The 20,347-nt window shown below is 35.3% G+C and overlaps 1 protein-coding gene across 7 annotated transcripts in view; it reads right to left on the reverse strand.

Moving 5' to 3' along the window:
* The window catches only part of EXOC1 (exocyst complex component 1), a 31,073-nt gene that overhangs the window by 9,090 nt on the left and 1,636 nt on the right, over nt 1-20,347 (reverse strand). For 2 of the 7 annotated variants that reach the window (XM_054202708.1, XM_054202714.1), the window contains exons 2-14: nt 18,413-18,502; nt 17,524-17,657; nt 16,510-16,640; nt 15,216-15,375; nt 13,624-13,811; nt 12,445-12,672; nt 12,069-12,201; nt 11,795-11,904; nt 11,178-11,231; nt 7,317-7,466; nt 5,768-5,873; nt 2,393-2,437; nt 1,063-1,226 (exon numbers count right to left, since the gene is read on the reverse strand). In XM_054202708.1, the coding sequence (XP_054058683.1) occupies nt 1,063-1,226; nt 2,393-2,437; nt 5,768-5,873; nt 7,317-7,466; nt 11,178-11,231; nt 11,795-11,904; nt 12,069-12,201; nt 12,445-12,672; nt 13,624-13,811; nt 15,216-15,375; nt 16,510-16,640; nt 17,524-17,647 (1,593 nt within the window). In that variant the 5' untranslated portion in view covers nt 17,648-17,657; nt 18,413-18,502. The remainder of the gene's footprint in view (nt 1-1,062; nt 1,227-2,392; nt 2,438-5,767; nt 5,874-7,316; nt 7,467-11,177; nt 11,232-11,794; nt 11,905-12,068; nt 12,202-12,444; nt 12,673-13,623; nt 13,812-15,215; nt 15,376-16,509; nt 16,641-17,523; nt 17,658-18,412; nt 18,503-20,347) is intronic. The other 5 variants (XM_054202709.1, XM_054202710.1, XM_054202712.1 and 2 more) reach the window with 4 other exon arrangements.

Genomic DNA, 20,347 nt, shown 5'->3' on the forward strand with positions numbered 1-20,347 from the left:
TTACATAAATGAAACCAATCCAGCTATATAGTAAATCCACACTACTGAAAATTCCCCTGGAAAAAAAAAATTTAAAAAACCTACTAGGTCAGCTCAATGGCTTACAACTCTGTATACATTAGTCACACTCACATGTCCCCAATGGGCGTAAGATAATTCAGAAGTTGTTGAAAAAATTAGCACAATACCTGTATTTGTAGAAAATTGTTTTAAAAAGCTATTATTTTAATTCTAGACAGGTTGTTGCTGCAGGTGTGTAATAACTGTTTCAGGCGTATAATATGTCCTCCCAGAAAATGACTGAGCAAGGATTTGAAGAGGTCAGAAGAAAAATACTCATTTCATCAAATAATTCAAAAGAGAACAAGAAAACTATTTTTATCTCTCACTGTGAAAACAGCTCCTTTTCCCTCCACAGTACAGAGGAGTTAATTCCACAAGAAATGAGGAGTACTGTCACTTTTAAAGGTTCAGGAAAAAAAACAAACAGACAGATGCTGAGTACAGCAGGTTTTTAAACACATGCTGCGGACACTCCAGTAATAACTTAGTACTTGGTTAAAGCTAAAAACTGATGATAACGTTGATGTGAAACCAGTATAAATAAAATGTCAGGGCCACACGCAAGTCCTGGCTAAAAGAAGATTATGCTTTCTTATCTTTCACTTCGGCTTACGTACTGGGAAAATGCAACTGAACACACGATCATTTGTATTGAGGAAAAAAAAAAAAAATCAGTTGAAGAATCCATCAATTCAATTCCAATTTGCTTAAAAATGCATATTTGGCTTAAAATTAATAGACCATTTTTATGCTTGATATTCCTTACAGGCCACACTAAGCATATAAAGGAACTAAATGGGATCTTATAATCAGAGAATAATACTCTGATCTACATATTTCTTAGAAACTGTCTTTATAGATGTGTGGTACATACAGAATTTGAAATTGGCGTGTCTTAAGATTTAAAGAGTACAGATTTTTAAACTCTACAAGAAAGATAGGCAAGACACTTCTAATACAAAAACTAAGCAAGAACCCTATGCAACATTTTGGCTTTACCTTATCAAATTTTGTTCTATCAGCCACATCAAGGTCAGAGGCAGACATGTTCCCCATATCCAACAGTGAGGATGACTGAGACCTACGGTTTCCTGAACTCTGAACAGAGAGTTTATTTAAGCTAGAAGTAGACCCAGTCAATTTTCCAGAACTTCCATGAAGACCTGTGAAATAAAGACACTATGAAGGAGAGAAGTAAAGGCAGAATAAAATAATCAAGAACAGGTTCGTTACAGAACGTATGAGATCAAGAGTTGCTAGTAGTCCTACACTAAAATCAAACAATTCAATTTTTGTCTAAGCTGCAAATGCTTTTGCTATAAACACATTCTTTTCTCATTAAAAGGTAACTGAAATTCTTCAAGTTTCAAAGTACAATGTAGCTGTATAAGCCCTCATTGTAAAGTATAGAAAAAGGTATAAAAAGAACAAAACTGTGAAATACAGGAATATCTATAGGGAGAGATATTCTCCTTGAAAGCTTGGAAGCAAAGGCCAGTTATGATCTTTGTGAATGTACTTTGGGCACAGGCTGCCACAAGCAGAAGAATCAATCCACAAGAGGGAAAAATGTAAAAAGCTTTATATACACACAGGCATGTTTTTCATCTTGAACTTGACCTTTCTGTTGTTAACATCCTTTTGTCAACATAGTTTGCTCCAGCTATTTTGCGGGATCTACAATTCCCCAGTAACTCTAATGCTAACACTCCCCTCTCCTTTTCGTTGTAATTAATATTCAGACATTTCTTCCTGATACCGTGGGGGCTTCTCCTAGGTGAGGAGCATATATTTTTTTTTTTCCCCCCCAAAATTTTCAGAAATGTTGGAACAGGATGTAGAAAGCTAGTAACAAAAAAGAACAAGAAATCATCAATATTTGACCCCCATGTAAACTTCTCACATCTCAACCACAAAGAAACTCCAAAGCAATCCAGTAAGTTTCATTTAACTGCTATGTTGGTATCTAGGCTAGGGACACAAACAAGACAAAGTCTATACATCTAATAAAAGTTGTTACCTCAACCTACTGGAAGAGTTGGAAAACTACGACAAGCTCTCAGGCACAAACATATTTTTTAGATCAACTAGTAGCATGGGAAAACCAAAAGTTGTTGCCTTTACCTGCAAACTTTCTCAACTTCTACATTGGGCCATTATGGCCGTGCTTCATTTTTGCCTTGCAAAAACAATGATTCTGCTATAATGCTTATTTCATTCTGAATGGAGCGCTTCAGTGTTAGGTAGAGTTTTCCATGATGCAGCACCACATGTTTACATCGACACACATGCATTGACAATACCAACTAATGCAACTAGTTATACTCACTCTCAGTCTCCTGTTTGACAGCACTTTCTTTTCGAGGCAGTGTAGCTGGGATGGATTAGGTTGCAAGCATCAAAGACAAAGACAAGTTAAAATGCAGTTTGCACAAACCATGCACAAGATGCAAGTTAAGCTCTAACTGGAAAGAAACATGCGGAGAACTATAAGCAGCAAGTAACTACATTGCAAACACATTTAGTTGGAGAGGTACTATTCTAGAAATTCAGTATCTAAGCTACATGGAAAACAGAGTAAGTTTCTAGGTATTAAACTTTGCTTTTTCATTTTTGGTAACATGTATTTAAGTTCTCCCAAATTGCGAAGTCCATTAAATTAAGGTTTTATTTGTCAGGGTTGATATTGCAGAAGACTCAGTTTCCAAGATCAATCATCACATCAATAACAGACATGAAGAAATACATTTACGTAATTTTGTACTGAGTCAGAGATAATGTCCACCTCTTTAATTTAAAAAACACACACCAATACTGCAAAATCATTCATATCTGGTAAAACTGGCTAACCTTTTTTGCTTTCACAAATCAGGATGTTTACATAGAGAATACATCTTTTGTATTCATGCTGCACCAAAAATTGATGACTGCAAATTCAGAGAGGATGAAAACAATAAATATATAGCAAAAAAAATTACACTGTGTTTTTTTGATTTTTCCTGGGTTTTTTACAGAATAGAACAGTTTCCTCAAGTGGACTTCAATATGAAATTTAGAGTAAACAGGCATCTGTAGTAAATAGAGAATCCCTAACCAGTAAAAGGCATTTGCATACATACACTAAAAGCAGTATGTGGTATTAAGAAGATCTTGATGAGGATGGATGCTACAAGCCCCCCAAAATGGAGCAGGCAAGCAGAATCTAGTGTAATAGAATGAGTAAATATTTCTAAATGCCACAAACATGTCTTAAATACCAGATGTTCTCAAGTAGGCAACACTACTGACAATCGTAACATCAAACTCATATTAAATTTCAGCCTAGTTTTTAGATCTTGGGGGTTTTGGCAGTTTTTGAATAAAAAGGTTTAGGCCCGATATATTTCGCATATGCATCTGTCATTCTTCATCATCCAGGCAAAGATCAGGCCCTGGACAATCAGGGGAGCCACAGTGGCTTTAATAAGCCACATCGTATAAACATACGACAGTAGTAGCACTCTCTCCCACATTGATTTTATGGTATTTAAGTATCAAAGTCTTGGCTAACCAGAAAAAAAAAAAAGAAAATTAAGAAAAAAAAGACTACTTAAGACAAGTGTGAATGCTCACGACCCAGATATTTTTTTTGCCATAAAAATGCAGACAAAGAACCTTGCGCTAGCACAGAATGCCAGAATTCTCCCAGCACCCCCTCTGCGTTTGAGGCATTCAAATAGCAGCGCTATTCCCAAAGCATGAAAAAAAGGCAAGAACACACACCAACACAGCTTGGAAACAGGTCGTCTTTAGTGTCCGAGTACAACTGGAGCATTATGCACCTACACTATTCCTTAAATAAGCTTACTATTAAGAAGTGATGCATTTTAAATTAATGTGCAACTAGTCATAGTACAACCACTACCTTCAACATAGAAGCCTGTGAAGTTACACACTGTTATAAGCTGTTACAAAATAAATACATAACTTGATATTTAAATGGTGCAATGAAATCATATTTATATAAGGAACAGCTTTTTTAACATATGTAATTTGCATTCCTTCTTTAGATTAGTACTGAGGACTGAAGATTTTTTTGATCTAATTCACTGTCAAATTTGCTTGTGTCCTCAAATATGTGGCCACTGATAACTGTTACTTAATGGCTTAATTACCATTCATAACATCAATTATTCTAGGAGAGTTCCCACTGGATACAGTTTCCAGTAATGGCTTTGTGACTGGTTCCTACAAATTTTCAAAGAACTGGGCACTTGGGCCAACTTTTGCATATCAGTCAGCCACAGACTCAGACATAAACATACTCTTTGTAAGACTGTGACAATGTAATATTACAAGAGAAATCAAACCAAGAGAATCGGTTAAAAAAAAAAAAAAAAAAAAATCTTCGCTGCTCTCCTCCTTGGCTAATCTGTGCAAAGTTCAAACGCATGAGGTTTGCACAAGTACACGACAGAAGCTTTGTCAAGGTACAGCTTTTCCGCTGATGAATTGCAGGATCTCCTTCTCCAAAATGCCTGATCACTCCATAGCATTTACAGACGTTAGGAAATTGCTGCAAAAACTGTCTCCTCACAAATGCAAATCACAAAAAAAGTGCCAGGATGAAGTGTTTAGAATGTTTTAGAAATCAATTTATATTAGGATAAAGTGTTTCATTCTTGCAGTAAGACAGCTTTTCAAGATTTATGGATTTAACTGCTCTGACAAAGACACATAATAGCAGCACTTGCTCTCCATGTCCAACAGCTTGCCAAGACTTATCTTTCCAGCTACCCCCCCTCCCCCAATCAAGCCTCACCACTTTCCTGCTCACTTCCTTTCATTACTTTTTTTCTGTTCTCTACCATCAGACTTCAAAGTATAAGTTCAGGACCTTGGTTCTGAGTTCATGGGCTTGACAGAACATACTCGTTAAAGCTGCACATTATTTCTGAATTTAGAAAGTGGTGAACTGTGGCAAATATAAGAATTTTAAACAAGTTTTGAAACAGTGCACTTTAAAATATAGAATAGCCGATATATAAATACACCTATATCACTGTTGCTTTCTAAGTATTCAGGTTTGGTTTGTTTGATTTTTTTTTTTTTAAAAGCTTCATTTCCATACTCACACTAGACTATTTAATTCTAGCAGAAATACATACTGCCTTAAACAGAAAGACCTACAAGTTAACAAAGTATGATTTCTAGTTTCAGACTACATGGGTAAATCTCACTGAAAACACAATGAAAACACAAGTTTCCCGAGGCAGAATTAGCATTAAAACTAGCTTCTTCAAAATTCACCCAGAACTTACTAAAAGCAGAAGTAATAGCAGAAGGAACACACACACATGTGCTGCCCAAGCTTTCTTTAATTACAAGAGTTGATTTTTCAAATTTGTTCCAGTAATAAAGTGAGATAGTTCGAGTAATAAAATATGGTTGGTAGTTTGTTAAAAACTGAGTGTAGATTTGAAAAGCTGAGAAATACCACATTTTATCCTTCTATCTTGACCAATTGCACAAGGTTTCAGTTGTGCTACTTTTGGCCTTGTGGAAGTCAGAAGTTTTACCGGTTCTATTTTTCATCCAGCTTCTTCCACCTTGCCAAAAGTAAACAATTTTACACAATTATAAAATTGGCCCTAGGTGTTGTAACGAGTATTTTATAAGCCAATAATAAGATTCAAAGCAAGATGTGTGCCTCCTGGAAGCTTACCAAACTTTTTTCCTTCTCTGGTTGTGCCCGTCATCTTGATCTTGGCGACTTCAAAGAAGTCTTTTATTTCCCTTTCATATAGTCGTGATAAATAATCCATATAATTCTTAAAAAAAAACGTAAAGTTAGTTAACAGGTACACATATTGATTTTGTTCTATTACAGTTAAATAGATCTTAGAAACCCGGAAGTATATAAGTTCTACTAAGTAACAAACTGTTTTGCAGTATATATGTGAGTATATTTATATTTTTACAGCATGCACATGATATTTAAGCAGGTTATGTTCAATTTCCTAGTAAGTTCATTGAGCATTAATCAGAAACTGCTACTTCTCCATAAGGAAAGATATGCAATGGGTACATATAAATAGGATTACTAGTGGCGGAGCATCATAGAATTCCATTCAAGGGCAGCACCATTCCTTGTAGCATCTTTTACTTGACTCTTACTATGCCCCCAAAAAGCAAACAGGATGCCACTCCTACACATCTTCCTGAGTACGTGACCTCCTTCATTACTATTCTTACAAGAAAAGCAAAAGACCAGAAAACTTTGGGAGGCACAAACTCCGTGTGCCTACTTACTACAAGATTCAATTAGTCCTAAAATGATTTGTTTGCCACACTGCCAAAAGTAAGCCGAAATTTTAAAAAGACAAGAGGCACAATAACTGAAAAAATCTGAATATTATCTGGCTTGTTTAGATGTTTAGTACAGAGGTTACGATATTTTACTTTATTGACAAAGATGACCCAAGAATTTTTTTTCCTACATTCCTCAAAATTTTTTTACTTAGCACACACAATACATAAACATATGTACGTCTTGGTTGATATTTGTCTTCAGTGTAAGGCAAATGGTCAATGAATGGTTGACATCTTCATGATCTTCTAATAAAAAAAACTATTTCAAAGCCATTTTAAGAGTCTAATTTAAATCTTCCACAGTTGAGCTTTTAAGAATGACCATAATTTTTTATTAATAAAACACAACTTGTTCTGTAAGGGCTAACTTTCCCTTAACTTCTATCTAAATGCTTTCTATACTTCTGTAGTAATTCTTTCACTACGTGACAGTTTTAAACACAGTAGATAAAAGCTACATATATACAAAGCCAAAATGTTTCTATTTAATCTACTTTACAAGAGACCTCTGAAGTTTTTGGTATTGCCAAGTGAAATGAACATCTGTTGAAATAAAGATGTCACATAGTCAATAAGCACATCAACATGAAAATAGCTTAATCATTTTCCTTACTAGACTGTAAAATGGGAAACCTGTTTTACATAAATATTAAGATTAATAACTTATGATACCTCAGAACAGAGACATAGAATCTTGGAGGGGAAAGAAATACCAGATAAATACCAAAAAAAAAAAAAAAAAAAAAAAAGAAGTTTTCTACTCCAAAGAGGAATCCAAAGTGGATTAAATTTAATGTAAAGGAGTATTAAAAGCACATGCACATACACACAGGCAATTCTTTTGACTCTCAAAAATAGTATATTCTGTACATTTTCTAGCATCATTTGAGCACTTCACATACCTTTGTTAGCCCTTCGTATTTTGCATAATCTGTGTTCTTGAGCCACTCCATCAGTTTAGCATATCGAAGTAAATCTCTGTGAAATGGATGGTGATTGGGTAATGTCAATTCAACAGAGTGCTGGGCAAGAGTAGAACTCTGATCGTGACCCTTGATAAGAGAAAATATTAAAGTAAATCTGAAAGCACTATACCGATGTAGTAGAAGTTTCCTGAAAAACTTAAAATGAAGACAGTGTCCCATTCAGACAAACAGAAAAGCATCAAAATATCTTTCACAGAAATAAAGGCTAGAGATGCAGATTGAAAAGATGCCTGACATAATACGGACACTGAGATGTTATAGCTGTGGCAGATAATGCATCTTAGAAAGCTTGTTCATCGTAAGGCTCTTGTTTACCACTTTGCCTTCAGGGTGAGTCAATTTGGCATTTTTTGCACAAGAATGCAAGGTACCCTTGAGTGAAGATTTAGTGATAAGTGTTCAATTGTTTCTGAAAAAATTTAAGAGATTATTACATTACTTCTCTAAACCAAAAAAAAAAAATGCATAGCTGCTTCTCTTCAAAGATATTGTTCCCACATACCGTAACACATTTCAAGTCCCAAGTCAGTGGGTGGCCTAGGTAATTCAGGAAGCAAGCAAGGTAACACCACGTTTCAGCCACGTAGCAGAACACAGAACTGTCAGCCCTGGGTTAACGGAGGGGAGGATGGGACTTAATTTCAAAATGGTTTTAAAGTTTTCTGTAAAGTCTTTTTTACCTACCTTGCAATAAATACAGCAACAGAACTTGATCTTAAGTATAGTTTGTGCCATGCCAACACAAAAAGATTGTCCTAATTGGTCTCCCATTCCTGTAGCATAACATGCAGGTGGTTTAAAACTGCATTTGCATGTCTTTAAGTTGGAAAAGAAGCCAGTTTGGATCACAGAGTCAAAACTAAAGCAACTTTGGCTCACCCTTCTCTATTGTATTGGGTACTAATCAGTTCAAGTCTTTGGTTAAAAAAGTTTGGTTTGGTTAAAAAAGCCCTACAAGCTTCCACAATACATTCACAGACTTTTGTCTTAAAAAAGTGAAGATGAGAGCCTTGGTATTATTTGTAAAATAATATAATTATTTGTATCCAACATGAACGTGCACGTACTTTAAATCCTGTTCTCTCAACGACATAAACTGAGACACAAACGGACCCAAAGAAACAAGTCCTAGACAGCTTCATTCATTTATTCTCAGAGACAATGGTGAAGGGTCACGCTGTTAATCTCCCTTCTAAAAACAATCTTGTAGCCTGACTCCAACAAAAAGCCAACTTTGTAAAGTGTAATTGTTGCAACATATAATTTGGAATTATAATCCAGACAGCATTAGCTGCTGATGTGACTCCTGAGGTTACACTCGATACCATGTGTACTTCTGGGCATGCATGTAGCAAATATTTTCAACAGATCTTTGATACGCTTCTATAAAAACTAGACATAGAAAACCATTTACAGTTCTCTCTCCTATCCCCCAGTGTGCGACATTCCTACAGCATGCACTTTAATGTTCAAGTTCATTACAGTTTAAGATAATTTACCTGGTGGCTTTCACAGCTTTCTTCAACTACGTCAGTCCAAAGGCTAGTTCATATTACTGCTAGGATATACTCAGCTATCCAAATTTTTATTGCTTCTTTCCTATAACAATTTTATTCATGTCCCTTGATCACATACAACTTATTTTTGCTTAGTAGTTGCATTCTTCATAAAGCTAGATGATAAATTCCCTCCTAAAATAAATTTCTCTCTCCAAGCCAACTTTTCCCACAGGACTAATCATTCTGGATGTCCTGAATTACGTCCTGTTCAAGTCTGCTCCAAAACATTATGGAGCGTCTAGGTATCCCTTCTTCATCTAATTAACAGGCTTCCTCTCACTACATATACATTTCTACTAACCGTTACCAAATGTTATACAATAACATACAATATTATTGTTACCATAAATTTGGTAACAATTATATTGTATATTATATACAAACTGTTACTGTAAGGTTGTTACTCAATTATTTCATAGTTTTAAAGTTTCAAGCTATCTCATATTTCAAAGGCAAAAAGCCCAGAGTTGCCTTTTAATTGAATGCTGAACCTCGTTGTTAAAGATTTATTTAGTTTTTTTAAAGTTATAGACACACAGTAAGGTTAATCAAATATTATTAGGACACAGTAAAGACAACTACATTAACTTAGTTATTATTAGTTAGTTACTGCAAATGGTTTTTAACACTGCAGTGAACGTCAATCCAAAGTTGCATTTCTGTTTTAAACTTTTAAGATTTATTCTTAATTTTACATAAAGGAGATGAAGCACCTTCATATCCTATAACAGTAGTTTGCCAGCATTGGGTTTGTTTGTTTTTAAAAAAGAACTCCACCAAAGGAGCTCCGAATCAGGATATGTCTTGCTTGTATTAGCAGTTGTGTAGACATGACTGTATTTTCATTTGCCATTTTAATTTAGAAATCTTTATCTGCCTTAGTTTTTTTCTGAAGTGCTTTTTTTTTTCCAAGCAACATTCTAAACAAATAATGCAACTCTTCAGATGTTAAAGGTAACAAAGTATTCCAGTTAGACTTCAAAAACATGAGACTGTGAAATTGCTATATTCTATTCATCGAACTAACAAAACAAGCTCATTTTTAGTAAGATAACACAAAAATCTGTTACACCTCCAACACTTGAATCCATACCTCAAAATGAAGTACACAACCTTTTTTTTTCTTTAGCAACAGGCAAAAAGGCTTTGCAGAGACTCAACTCTTCCAGTTAATGAACTCTTTCTGCTTAATCTTACAGCAAGGTCATATTTTTTTATCTGCTGATAACAGCTAACAGCAGGCGAAAACTTTTCAGAGGGCAAATTTATATGAAAGACAACGGTGAGGCCACTACTAGTAGCAGAATTTTTAAAAAAAAATAGATATATAAATATGCAAATTGGTAATAGCATTCTCAATAGCACTGAAAAGTCTCTTTAGAAGTATTTCATCTAATACATGCAGTATTACATAGTAATAATAATCTTTTACTGCTTTTAAAAATAAAATCCTCAGAACAGAACATCAGAAAAGACATTCTGTTAAACAGTCACTTTTATACGCAAGTCCAATATTCAAACTTTGTGAAAGCATTCACACAGGACTTACACAACATAGCTTCTACTCGCTCATTGAGAGGTCAGGACACATAGTCTGTGCTCAGGTTTTCAAAATATTACAGTTAACAGAAGAAACCTATCTTCTTCAGAACAGAAACTAAAGGCGAAAAATTTAACATGCTGTAGAACTGGAATTCTTCTGCAAAGTGAAAAAATATAGGAAGCACTTATGTTTGCCATAAAATGCCAGGCTTGTACTCTCAAATGGAATTTTCTATACAATTACCCAGCATAACTCTATTCCATTTTCTGCACACAGTCTAATACATAAAAACAAAAACTTCTAAAACCTTGATTGTGCTAATATGTATAAAAACTGATTTATTTTTTGTTTACAAGTATTGTGATTTCACACAACTGCAGTATCTGTACAGTTGTACACATATTACAATTTCCTGAAAATACTTTTCCTCCATACACCTTGATCTGCCTCTCAGCAATTTCTGGAGATCAGACGAGAGGAAAGTTATCTCAAACAGATAAACAAAGCATGAGGGCTGATAAAAATACTGGAAGGGAGAAGGAACATTAAGTCTGATGCTCTGCAATTGGTAAGGATAAATTTCTTTTTGTAAAGCCAAAGATGCAGCTGCTAGTTAGAAAAGTCAAGCTCCAAAAAATTAGTTAGAAAAGCTTGTATCAAACCCGATGTACTCACTGGAACTGAAAAAGAATGGGACCTGCTATATAGTTGAAGGAAGTTCCGAGTCAACTAATTGGAGATAAAAAAAATACATAAATTAAAAAAACCTGATGCTATAAAAGACATCCAGTGTTTAGGAAACAAGTCTCGGAACACTGATTTCTGAATTTTTCCAGTTAAGACCCACAAAAATTAATGTTTAGACATTTTACTCTGTATGGTTTGTTTTGGGATTTTTTTTATGGCCCTTGAAGTTCAGACAGCAAGAACTCCAACGTTCTCAGCCTCTGACATCCTTAAAAAAAAAAGTCAATGCTTTTTCTCCTCAATTAATCAATCTTTATAATTAAAATAAATCCTTATATATCATACGATGTGTTTAATTCAGATACCAAACCCACTAAAGAGAGGTGAGGGTTTGTTTTTGTTTTTGTTTTTGTTTTTTTTTAATGTAAGAGACTTCTGTAGGCAACTATGATTTGGTGTGCTTAGTAATATCTCTGCCTGAAGTGCCTCTAGCAGTCCATTCATTTACTGATTACACAGAACATTTCCAATTTTAGGTGGATTGTTCTTCTTCTCAGGAAAAGATTGTGACTGAAAATTTCATATAAAATAGTAAGAAACAATACCTGCTGAACAAATACGCTGTTCAAATGACTGGCAAGTCTCCGTGCAAACTGCTCACGCAAGTCACTAAACCGCTGCTGCTGTTGTTTCACTGCATGAAGCATATCATGTCCTAAAAGCAAAAAGAACTTCACAGAGTACAAAATATACAATAATATATCATATGTGGGAACCAAAAGGACCAGAGGTCACAATTTCCTCAATCTACAGGAACCAAAATCTAAGACTAGTTAGATAAATTTTGTATGTTAGACTGCAGCCTAACAAAAACATTACCTGGACGAAGAGCTACATTCATACACTGCAGAAGGGCATCTGCTGCGTTAGTGCAGGCCTCAATGCCTCGAGAAGATGTCAGATCTCCCTCCTGAAGGGCCTTTATATGACCTTTAGCCAAATCCATGTGATTCTACAAAATAATGGATAGTACTGTCCATAAGCCAGAAGTAAGTTAGCTTGCTATGCTGAATCAAGAATGATAAATACAATTCCATCATTATAAAAACTTACTGAAGTTAGTGCAATAATAAAACAGAAAAATAAACTCATTATTTTAAATGAACCTCATATACAGTTACTAAAAACAGTAGCACCCTAAAAGAATTTTATACCGGACGTGAACAACCATAGTAAACACAATAAAAATGCTTACCACTAAGAACTCTATCTCTGACAGTAGCTTCACATTATTTGTGTTGCTGAGATGGATTAGATGATTGCTTTCTGAAATTTGATCCATTTGCTCTTTTACACTCTGAAGCATTTCTTCATAACTGCTCAGCTTTAGCTCAATTTGGTCAACTTCCTTTAGAGCTTCATCCAGCAACTTCATCAAGATATTCACCTGTTTCTCCGAGGCCATAATTGACTGGATATTTGCCTGTACAGAAGATGAAGCCACATTTTAAGAGACATTTTTATATCTCAAAAGCATTCTGATATCTCCTTCTGTCTCTATTGCTGTCAAATAAACACTTTCCAAAACTCTTTATGAAAGAGACAATATAAGCTTGTAGTACTTCTCATTTAAAGTGTTATTGAACACACCAGTCCCTCAGTCTATAACACTATTTCATAAAGAAACGATACAAACACAAAACTTTGCTCAGATTCTTAGAGTTGAAGTAGTGATCTGCACAAAACTAAAAACCAGACAGTAATCCGTACTACACTGGAATATTTTTAGTTCCAGAATAACAGCTTAGGTGATAAGGTCACATTTTCTGTTGAAAGATCAGCTATTGCTATGATAACAGCCATTTTCAAAATATAAGAGCAACATACAACTTGACAATTTGAGGAGGTCGTTGACTGTTCCCTCAAGACTGTAACCCCTGCATCCCCTTAAGTTTTCTAAATGACCTCTAGAATGTTGGGTTGTTTAAAAAGCAAAATAACGAACAATCTAGTACTGTTACAGACAGTCGAATACTCCAATGTTATCAGACTAAACCATGCTCCTAATTACACCGGGAGTAGTATTTTAGGCATAAGAGTTCACATCCGTGGACATGAATGCCTATTCTCTCTCTCTCTCTCTCCCTTCACCTCTGCGTTCAAGAAAGGTATATGCAGAATGCCTCCCCTTTTTCTTCTCAACTCCTCATTTGAAAGCCTGTGACTCACCCCCGAAGGTCTGGAAGGTAAAGAGCAAAGTTGAAGATATTTAAAATCTGATAATAGGATGTAGCTCTGCTTAGGAGCAGATATACACTTACATTTAAATATGCAGCAGAACATGTTAGCTACTTTTTCAAGGAACACTACGTGGTCAGTATCAATGAAAACAGCTCAACATGCTAACACACTGTACACTAGAAGAAACATTTACCCCATCTAGGACTTGTAGCTCTCTCGACAACTTCTCTGCAAAGGCTTCAGCATTAGAAATAGCATATTCACACCCTTCCATCATTATTTCAATATCTTGTTCCTCTCTTGCATTTAACTCCTGGTATTCATCCACAGCTTCTTCATCACCTCCTGCTACACTTTGATTCTCTCCACTTGGAACGGACTCTTATGTAGAGAAAGGAAATAAAATATGTTATCAAGTGCAGAAAGGCACAAGCATTTTAAGAGTACTTACTCTTTGTAAGTACTTTGTTTGTAAGGTAGTATGTTTGACTATCTTTAAGTAAATGAATCCATGAAACATTTTTCATAACAAGCACCTGCTACCTGTGTACACTTTTTTTCAAGTCTCAGTCTTCCATGGGCTTTATTAATATTTCCAGAACTGGTTCCCAACAGTGATGTTTTCCAAATTATGCAACATAAGCAAAATACAAATAGCTACCTTCCTTTATTGTATGTAATCAACATCAAAATATATTACAGTATTACGCTAGACTTGTTAGCGGAAGATCAGTAGAAGTTAGAGTCTCTCTTTTGGTAAACAGAGCATAAGGGAAACATACTGAAGTTGATTAAGAAATGTATCGTTGAATAAGTAAAAGTTATCTTGAAAAGCATATTATTTAAGAAAAATTGCTTACAAAGCAAAATAAAAGAAAAAGGTGTTACGCACCTTCTGCAACTTTAGGCAGTTCTGAAGAATTAAAAGGTATGGAAAAGCAGAGGAAAGGAAGCAGAGAATGTTAGCTAGACAAAGCATGAACAGTGTGTATATTCTTAAGTGGCAGTAAGTTTTAATGTTTTAATATTGCACAAACGTGAAAAGTTAGAGGTTGGTTAAAAACAAATTTCAATCAACACCTAAATACAGAAGCGCTATCCCTCCCTGTTTTACATTTCTAATTCAAGTTCTTCTGCACACGCCAGTCTAGTGTTTAATATCAACAGTTTAACCACTTCTGACAGGCTCAATGTGAGATATGCTTACTCATTAGGCTTTATGAAAAAAATTTAACTATTAAAAGATAAGATGACTGTAAAAATATTTACTACAGCACAAGTGAACAAGATACAAAGCCTTCTTAAAAACCAGCCACGTAAACTGTAATGGGGTCCAGCAGAATTTCACTCATGCTTCATAGTTTATAAACTAGAAATCTGATATTAAACCTCACATAACCTTTAGCATGTTACTGAAGCATTGCTTTTTAAAGCATTTTTTTTAATTCAGAGGAAATGAAAACAGGAACAAAAGCAGATTCATTATACATTTAGACCTACCAGATCTTGCAGGTAAATTTTATTTCATTCAAGAAACAAAATGTCTTAGAAATACAATAAGCTTATCAATATTTAGAACTTCATTAATGAAGTATTTTGTCTTGGTTCTCAGTTCACTAACAGAAAATCTGTTATCTAGTCACTTTGTTTATCTGAAGACTTTGAAAATATAAAAGACTAAAATTGAATAGGAAAAAACACCAAGATTAGGATGATTTAAGTATATCTTTTTTACATCAATAATTATTAAAACTTTATACGTAACATACAGTTGTAGAAATGTACCTTCCAAAAGCTGTGAACTAACATTAATAAAGTCAATTTTCTTTCTAAGATATCTCTGATTGAGTTTCCAGATACATGAAATGAAGGTGTTCTTTTCCACTGTGCTGCTCGCAACCCATTTGTACACTTTGTCAAAATGCAAGTCAAATTCAGGATTCTCCTGCAAAAGATGAGATATATTACAGGCTCAGTAGTCAAATGATTCTCTGAGCAGCAGAGATTGTTTAAGCATTTATTTATTGAGATGACAGGATAAAAGTGAAATTACACAGAAGCCAACCTTAAGCTGTGGCACTACTGACAGTTTGGCATTCGATGTTTGTTTTTTGAAAGCAAATTTCAAAATCACTCATTAGAATGGTACACACATTACAGCACATTGATGAAAACAGTTAACCAAATTCTGTTTTGCAAGAAAAAGCCCTGAAAGATGGTCTAATTTTAAACAGAACCTTAAACTGAAAGAAGCAATTCTCCAACACATTATTTAGGAACAGCAAGGAAAATCTAAAATCTAGCGAACAGGTATGTTTTGTTGTTACAGTTATCCATATATTTAACCTAAACTTGGAGAGGGGGAAAAAAACCAAAGAATTTTCAACTTCATAGTTTTCTGCACTATTCTTCCAAATCACCAGTTAACAGAATATAAAACCACACACCATGGGATAAAGAGTTTTCACCTCTGTCTGTTTGTACATCTTAGTTTATGACAACAGATATATTTAAATGGTCAACAATAGGTTGTTCTCGTTGTTCTAGGGAAAAGACCACCACCTCAGGACCATACACTTTCCAACAAATGGCCAGTGTCATGATTCAGAGAACAGATAATAAGAGCTCACCTTCAAGCTTATATACTGCTCATTAACAATGTATTGAGTGTCCTAGCAAAAAACGTTACAAGCAGCTCAATGTCATTAGTAAAATGGTCATAATTTTTTTTAAGGGGAAACTAAGCTTGGAGTAAAAATTTACATATGACTTGAAACAAACAAAAAAGTACTGGTCCTTAGCACAAGCACTGTACAGTCACTGAGAGATCACTACAAGAAATTGGGCAGATATTCAAAATATTGCTATCCAAGCATATCTAGACTACTCTTACTCAGTTTACCAAGGTTATATTCTTGGAAAAACTGGATGAAAATGCAGCACACGAATTTATGTAATTCCTAATTAATGTGTTATGATTCTAAGCATTAAAGCAGTCAGTATCAAGGAAGTTAACTCTGACTCGGAACCAAAAGGATGCTCTGAGTAGAACACTAAATGAAAAAAAAGTTTTACATACTTTAACAGCATCTTTGGCATCAACAACCGCAAGATCTCGAAGCGCCCATGCAGTCTGCCTTTTGTAGAAATCTCCCTTGTCAGATTTTTTCACTTTTACCACATTTACTTGCACTGGTCGTTCCGTTGTCACTGTTAAATGAAGTAAAAGAATAATTTCAAAATGTACAAATTACTTTAACACCTGTTTCTGCTGTATTTCAACTTCTGAAATGAAATACCTGTGACGGAGGTTTCATAATATTTATTTGATGAAAAGAAACCCTTTGAAACATTTTCATCCACAATATCCACAGCTCAGTTTAAGTCTCAGTCAACCAGCTATATGTCTCTATACAGCTTCTGAAGTAATGAACCCAATTTACAGATATTTCTTTGATACAGCAGACCTCAGACCATGGCCACATAAACTGACAAAGCACAGAGGCAACTGGAGATTACAGTCAGAATAAAAATGTTTTCTGACAATTCTCAATCAAAAAAAAATTCTTGCAAGCTAATTTATTGACAGATACACATCATTTTTTGAAGACATGTAACATAATACACATACACTCAAAGGAACATTAGAACTCAGATCAGTTACTTGCCTTTCCAGAGCCTTCTGCCTTGGACTCTAACCAGTACTCTTATTGCATTTTACTTAGGCTGATCAGCCTAGATGCCTACTAAATCCCCACTTAAGCACTATATAAAGCCTGCTTCAAAAGCCCACCAGTCCCACACAAATAATTTTGATTCTTTCATTTCAAATTTCAATGAGATCCGGGAATAAAAGGGGTTTGTTTCTTTGTTAGCAGAAGCAATAATGTAACTATAAACTACAACTGATTTTCTCCATTAGAAATGGAAAGTACCTATTTCCTTAGGTAAGTAAGGACTAGTAAGTAAGGACTAAGGAAAGTACCCCTTTCCTTAGGGGCAAGAATAAATATTGTAAATAAAGCTAAGACAAAGGCAACTGAATAAAAAACAAAAGTGAAGACAAGAAATACACTGTGGTATTACTATATACCTGTGGCACACAAAAAGCAGTTTCTCTTCTTTTTGCCTGCTTTGCACACGTTCACAATGCTCAACAAGCGTTCATCGTTGGGAGTGAAAATATCCCTCTGTAAAGCATGCTTGATTGCAGTCATTTTCTCTCAGCTGAAAGATTTTAACAAGTCATAATACATTCAGGCACATTTAACACACACAAAAAAGAATATTTACTTACAGCAATGACAGTTTTTTGAAATTAAATTTTACAGGTAACTTAATGAATCATAATCTAGACAAGCATGACAGATAGGTAGAAGACCAACCCACTTTAGGAAAAAGTCCGAGATAAAGCTTACTATCTTACTTCAGATAGACAACTGTAATTTACCAACACTAGGATGATCCTTCTGCCTAATTTAATGGAGAACAAAAAGCTTCTTAGAAATAAAGTGGAATGTGAGGCATTAACGAACAAAGTTGAAATAAAAGTCAAGAAAAAAAAGACTCCCTCACTAAGTAGTGAAATTTTAGAATGGGTATGAATGCTGTGGATTCGGTAAAAATCTGTATGAAGACGGGTGAACGAAATCCCCCAGAAATTTGACAGGACGGAGAATGTGAAACTAAAGTCACTACAGTAATGACCTTAAATGAAACAAAGTCCAGAATCCTTCAAATATACCTAAAACCTTCAATTAAATTTTCAGGACTTTTTCACCAAATCAAGGTTACACGCTTGGCAGGCGAAATTGAAAATAACGTTACATTTAGAGGGAGAAAAAGTGTCTCTGGCTCCCTGCTTTGCAGGAAGATTTCTGGAATGTATTCTAGATACAGTATTCCATGGCAGTCATTCAATCCACCACCCAGATGCCGTAATTTCAAGTCTAACAAATTATTACTTTTGAGTCTTGGTGTACCTTATACACATCCTAATTCTCTTCTGGTAGAGGGAAAAATCAATCTGATTCAGGATCAGTGTCCCTGCATGCTTCTTCACTCCCTCCTCCCTTGGCATCATGAAGAGAAATACTAAATTAGTACTTGATCCCATGTAATGAGAGCGTTCTAAGTATCCTGATCAAACAGCTTTCTTAAAGCAGAAGCAGTACATCACATTCTATTAGGTGGCAAAAAAAAACCCAAACCAATCAACCAACCAACCAAAACCCAAACAGTCTGTACTAGAGTTTTCTCAGGTTCATACCTCTGTAAAGAACATTTATGGTGGTTATCCGATGTCAAATTCACCATTGCCAATTTCTGGAGAGTTACTAGAAACTTATTATTACCATATGAACGGACCCTGTTTATAACTTCATCCATCAAACAGGCATTACTTTTTTTTTTTTTAATTAATAAAAACATAAGACATTGCAGAGGGACCATGTAATAGAAATTAATAATTTTTTTCTTAAATTTATCTTCTGGATATTGAAGCCTCTTTCATAAAAGCTCCCTTAGAACAGCTCCTGGAAGACACAAACTATGGAGACGGTTACACACCAAACCTCTCAGCCTCTAGAAAGACAGTGTTGTGTTTCTTTGTTTTGTGTTTTAATGTTTTGCAAAGACCTGCTTCCCTGCTCTCGCCAGCTACCACATTCAATTAAATGTAACAGGCTGGTCGTCTTCCTCTTTATTCTCAAATGAGGGTCTGGCAATTGCTACAGTAATACAGAATAAAGAAATGCATCTTTGTAGCTGGTAGAAAGTTCAATTTCAAGGCTGTCTAGATGTGAAAAGACCACAGCACAATTTTGCAAAGATTAGTCCATTAGGTTTGACTACTTTGCTGCCTTTTCTTGGATGCATGGACTGGAACTCAGAAACGGAACACTTTTTTAGTTATGGAGTTTCTTATCTAGCAAGGGAGTAACAGGATATTTCAAAACAGGAACGTAAGCAAGCATCTACGCTTAAGTAATAAATCAAGAGATTTCTTCCAGGAAGCAAGTGCTGACCTTGAACCCTGTACTCTAACCAGATGCTAAAAAATAAAGACTTTTGCTGAAAGACAGTAAACAGACATTAGTTGCTCCCTCTCATAGCCTGTAGCAGCAAACACAGGAGATTGTACAAGGACATCAAGGACTGCCCTTGAGATCTTCTGGTACATTGGCAGATTAATGTCACATACCAAATCTGACTATTAGGTTGCACGAATGAGGTGCATCTGCCATTAACAGCAACAGTATTTTCCTAACAACACCCAAAAGTTTGCTTTCTAGTTTTTCTCCTCATAAAGAATAGGGTTTTTACAGTGATTTAGGGGAGGCAGAGGAGCAGAAAAGGAGGTAGAGAGACACTGGAGGGTGGGTGCAGTTGGATCTGCTCACAGGGTTCCCCTACAAGTGATTCACCTCCGCAGTAACAGCAGCGGGAGACAGCAAAGGTGAGAAGGGGCTGTAAGAAGACAAAACTGTCCAGATTCGTGGGATGCATTAACGACTGGTTTGTTTAAAAACATTCACTGAGAGTTCCGATTTTCTTTGGCAATGCCTTCAAGTAAGTATGCAACATGCTTGGTCCAAAGCATTTGTACTTCTAGCGTGTTCGTTTATGATGAAGAATTTGCAGAGGTAAAAGATGACCGACATTAAATTAACGATGCACCAAACAAGAACAGAATCCCAAGGAAGTCACAAAATTCTGAAAGAGACTTCCGAGATAGATTTCAGTATAATCACCTGGTTTCCTAGCAGAGCATGGTCTAGTCCCCACCAGATTCTAGAAATCCAGGGCAAGGGGAAGGTGGGATAATGCCACCCAATACTCAAGGTTGCAGAGATAATCAGATAAGAAAAAAACAAAAACAAAACAAAAACACCACCAAGCTCCACAAAATTAAGGAA

This window comes from Rissa tridactyla, chromosome 5 (assembly GCF_028500815.1).
Source record: "Rissa tridactyla isolate bRisTri1 chromosome 5, bRisTri1.patW.cur.20221130, whole genome shotgun sequence".
In the NCBI taxonomy this organism is placed as follows: domain Eukaryota; kingdom Metazoa; phylum Chordata; class Aves; order Charadriiformes; family Laridae; genus Rissa; species Rissa tridactyla.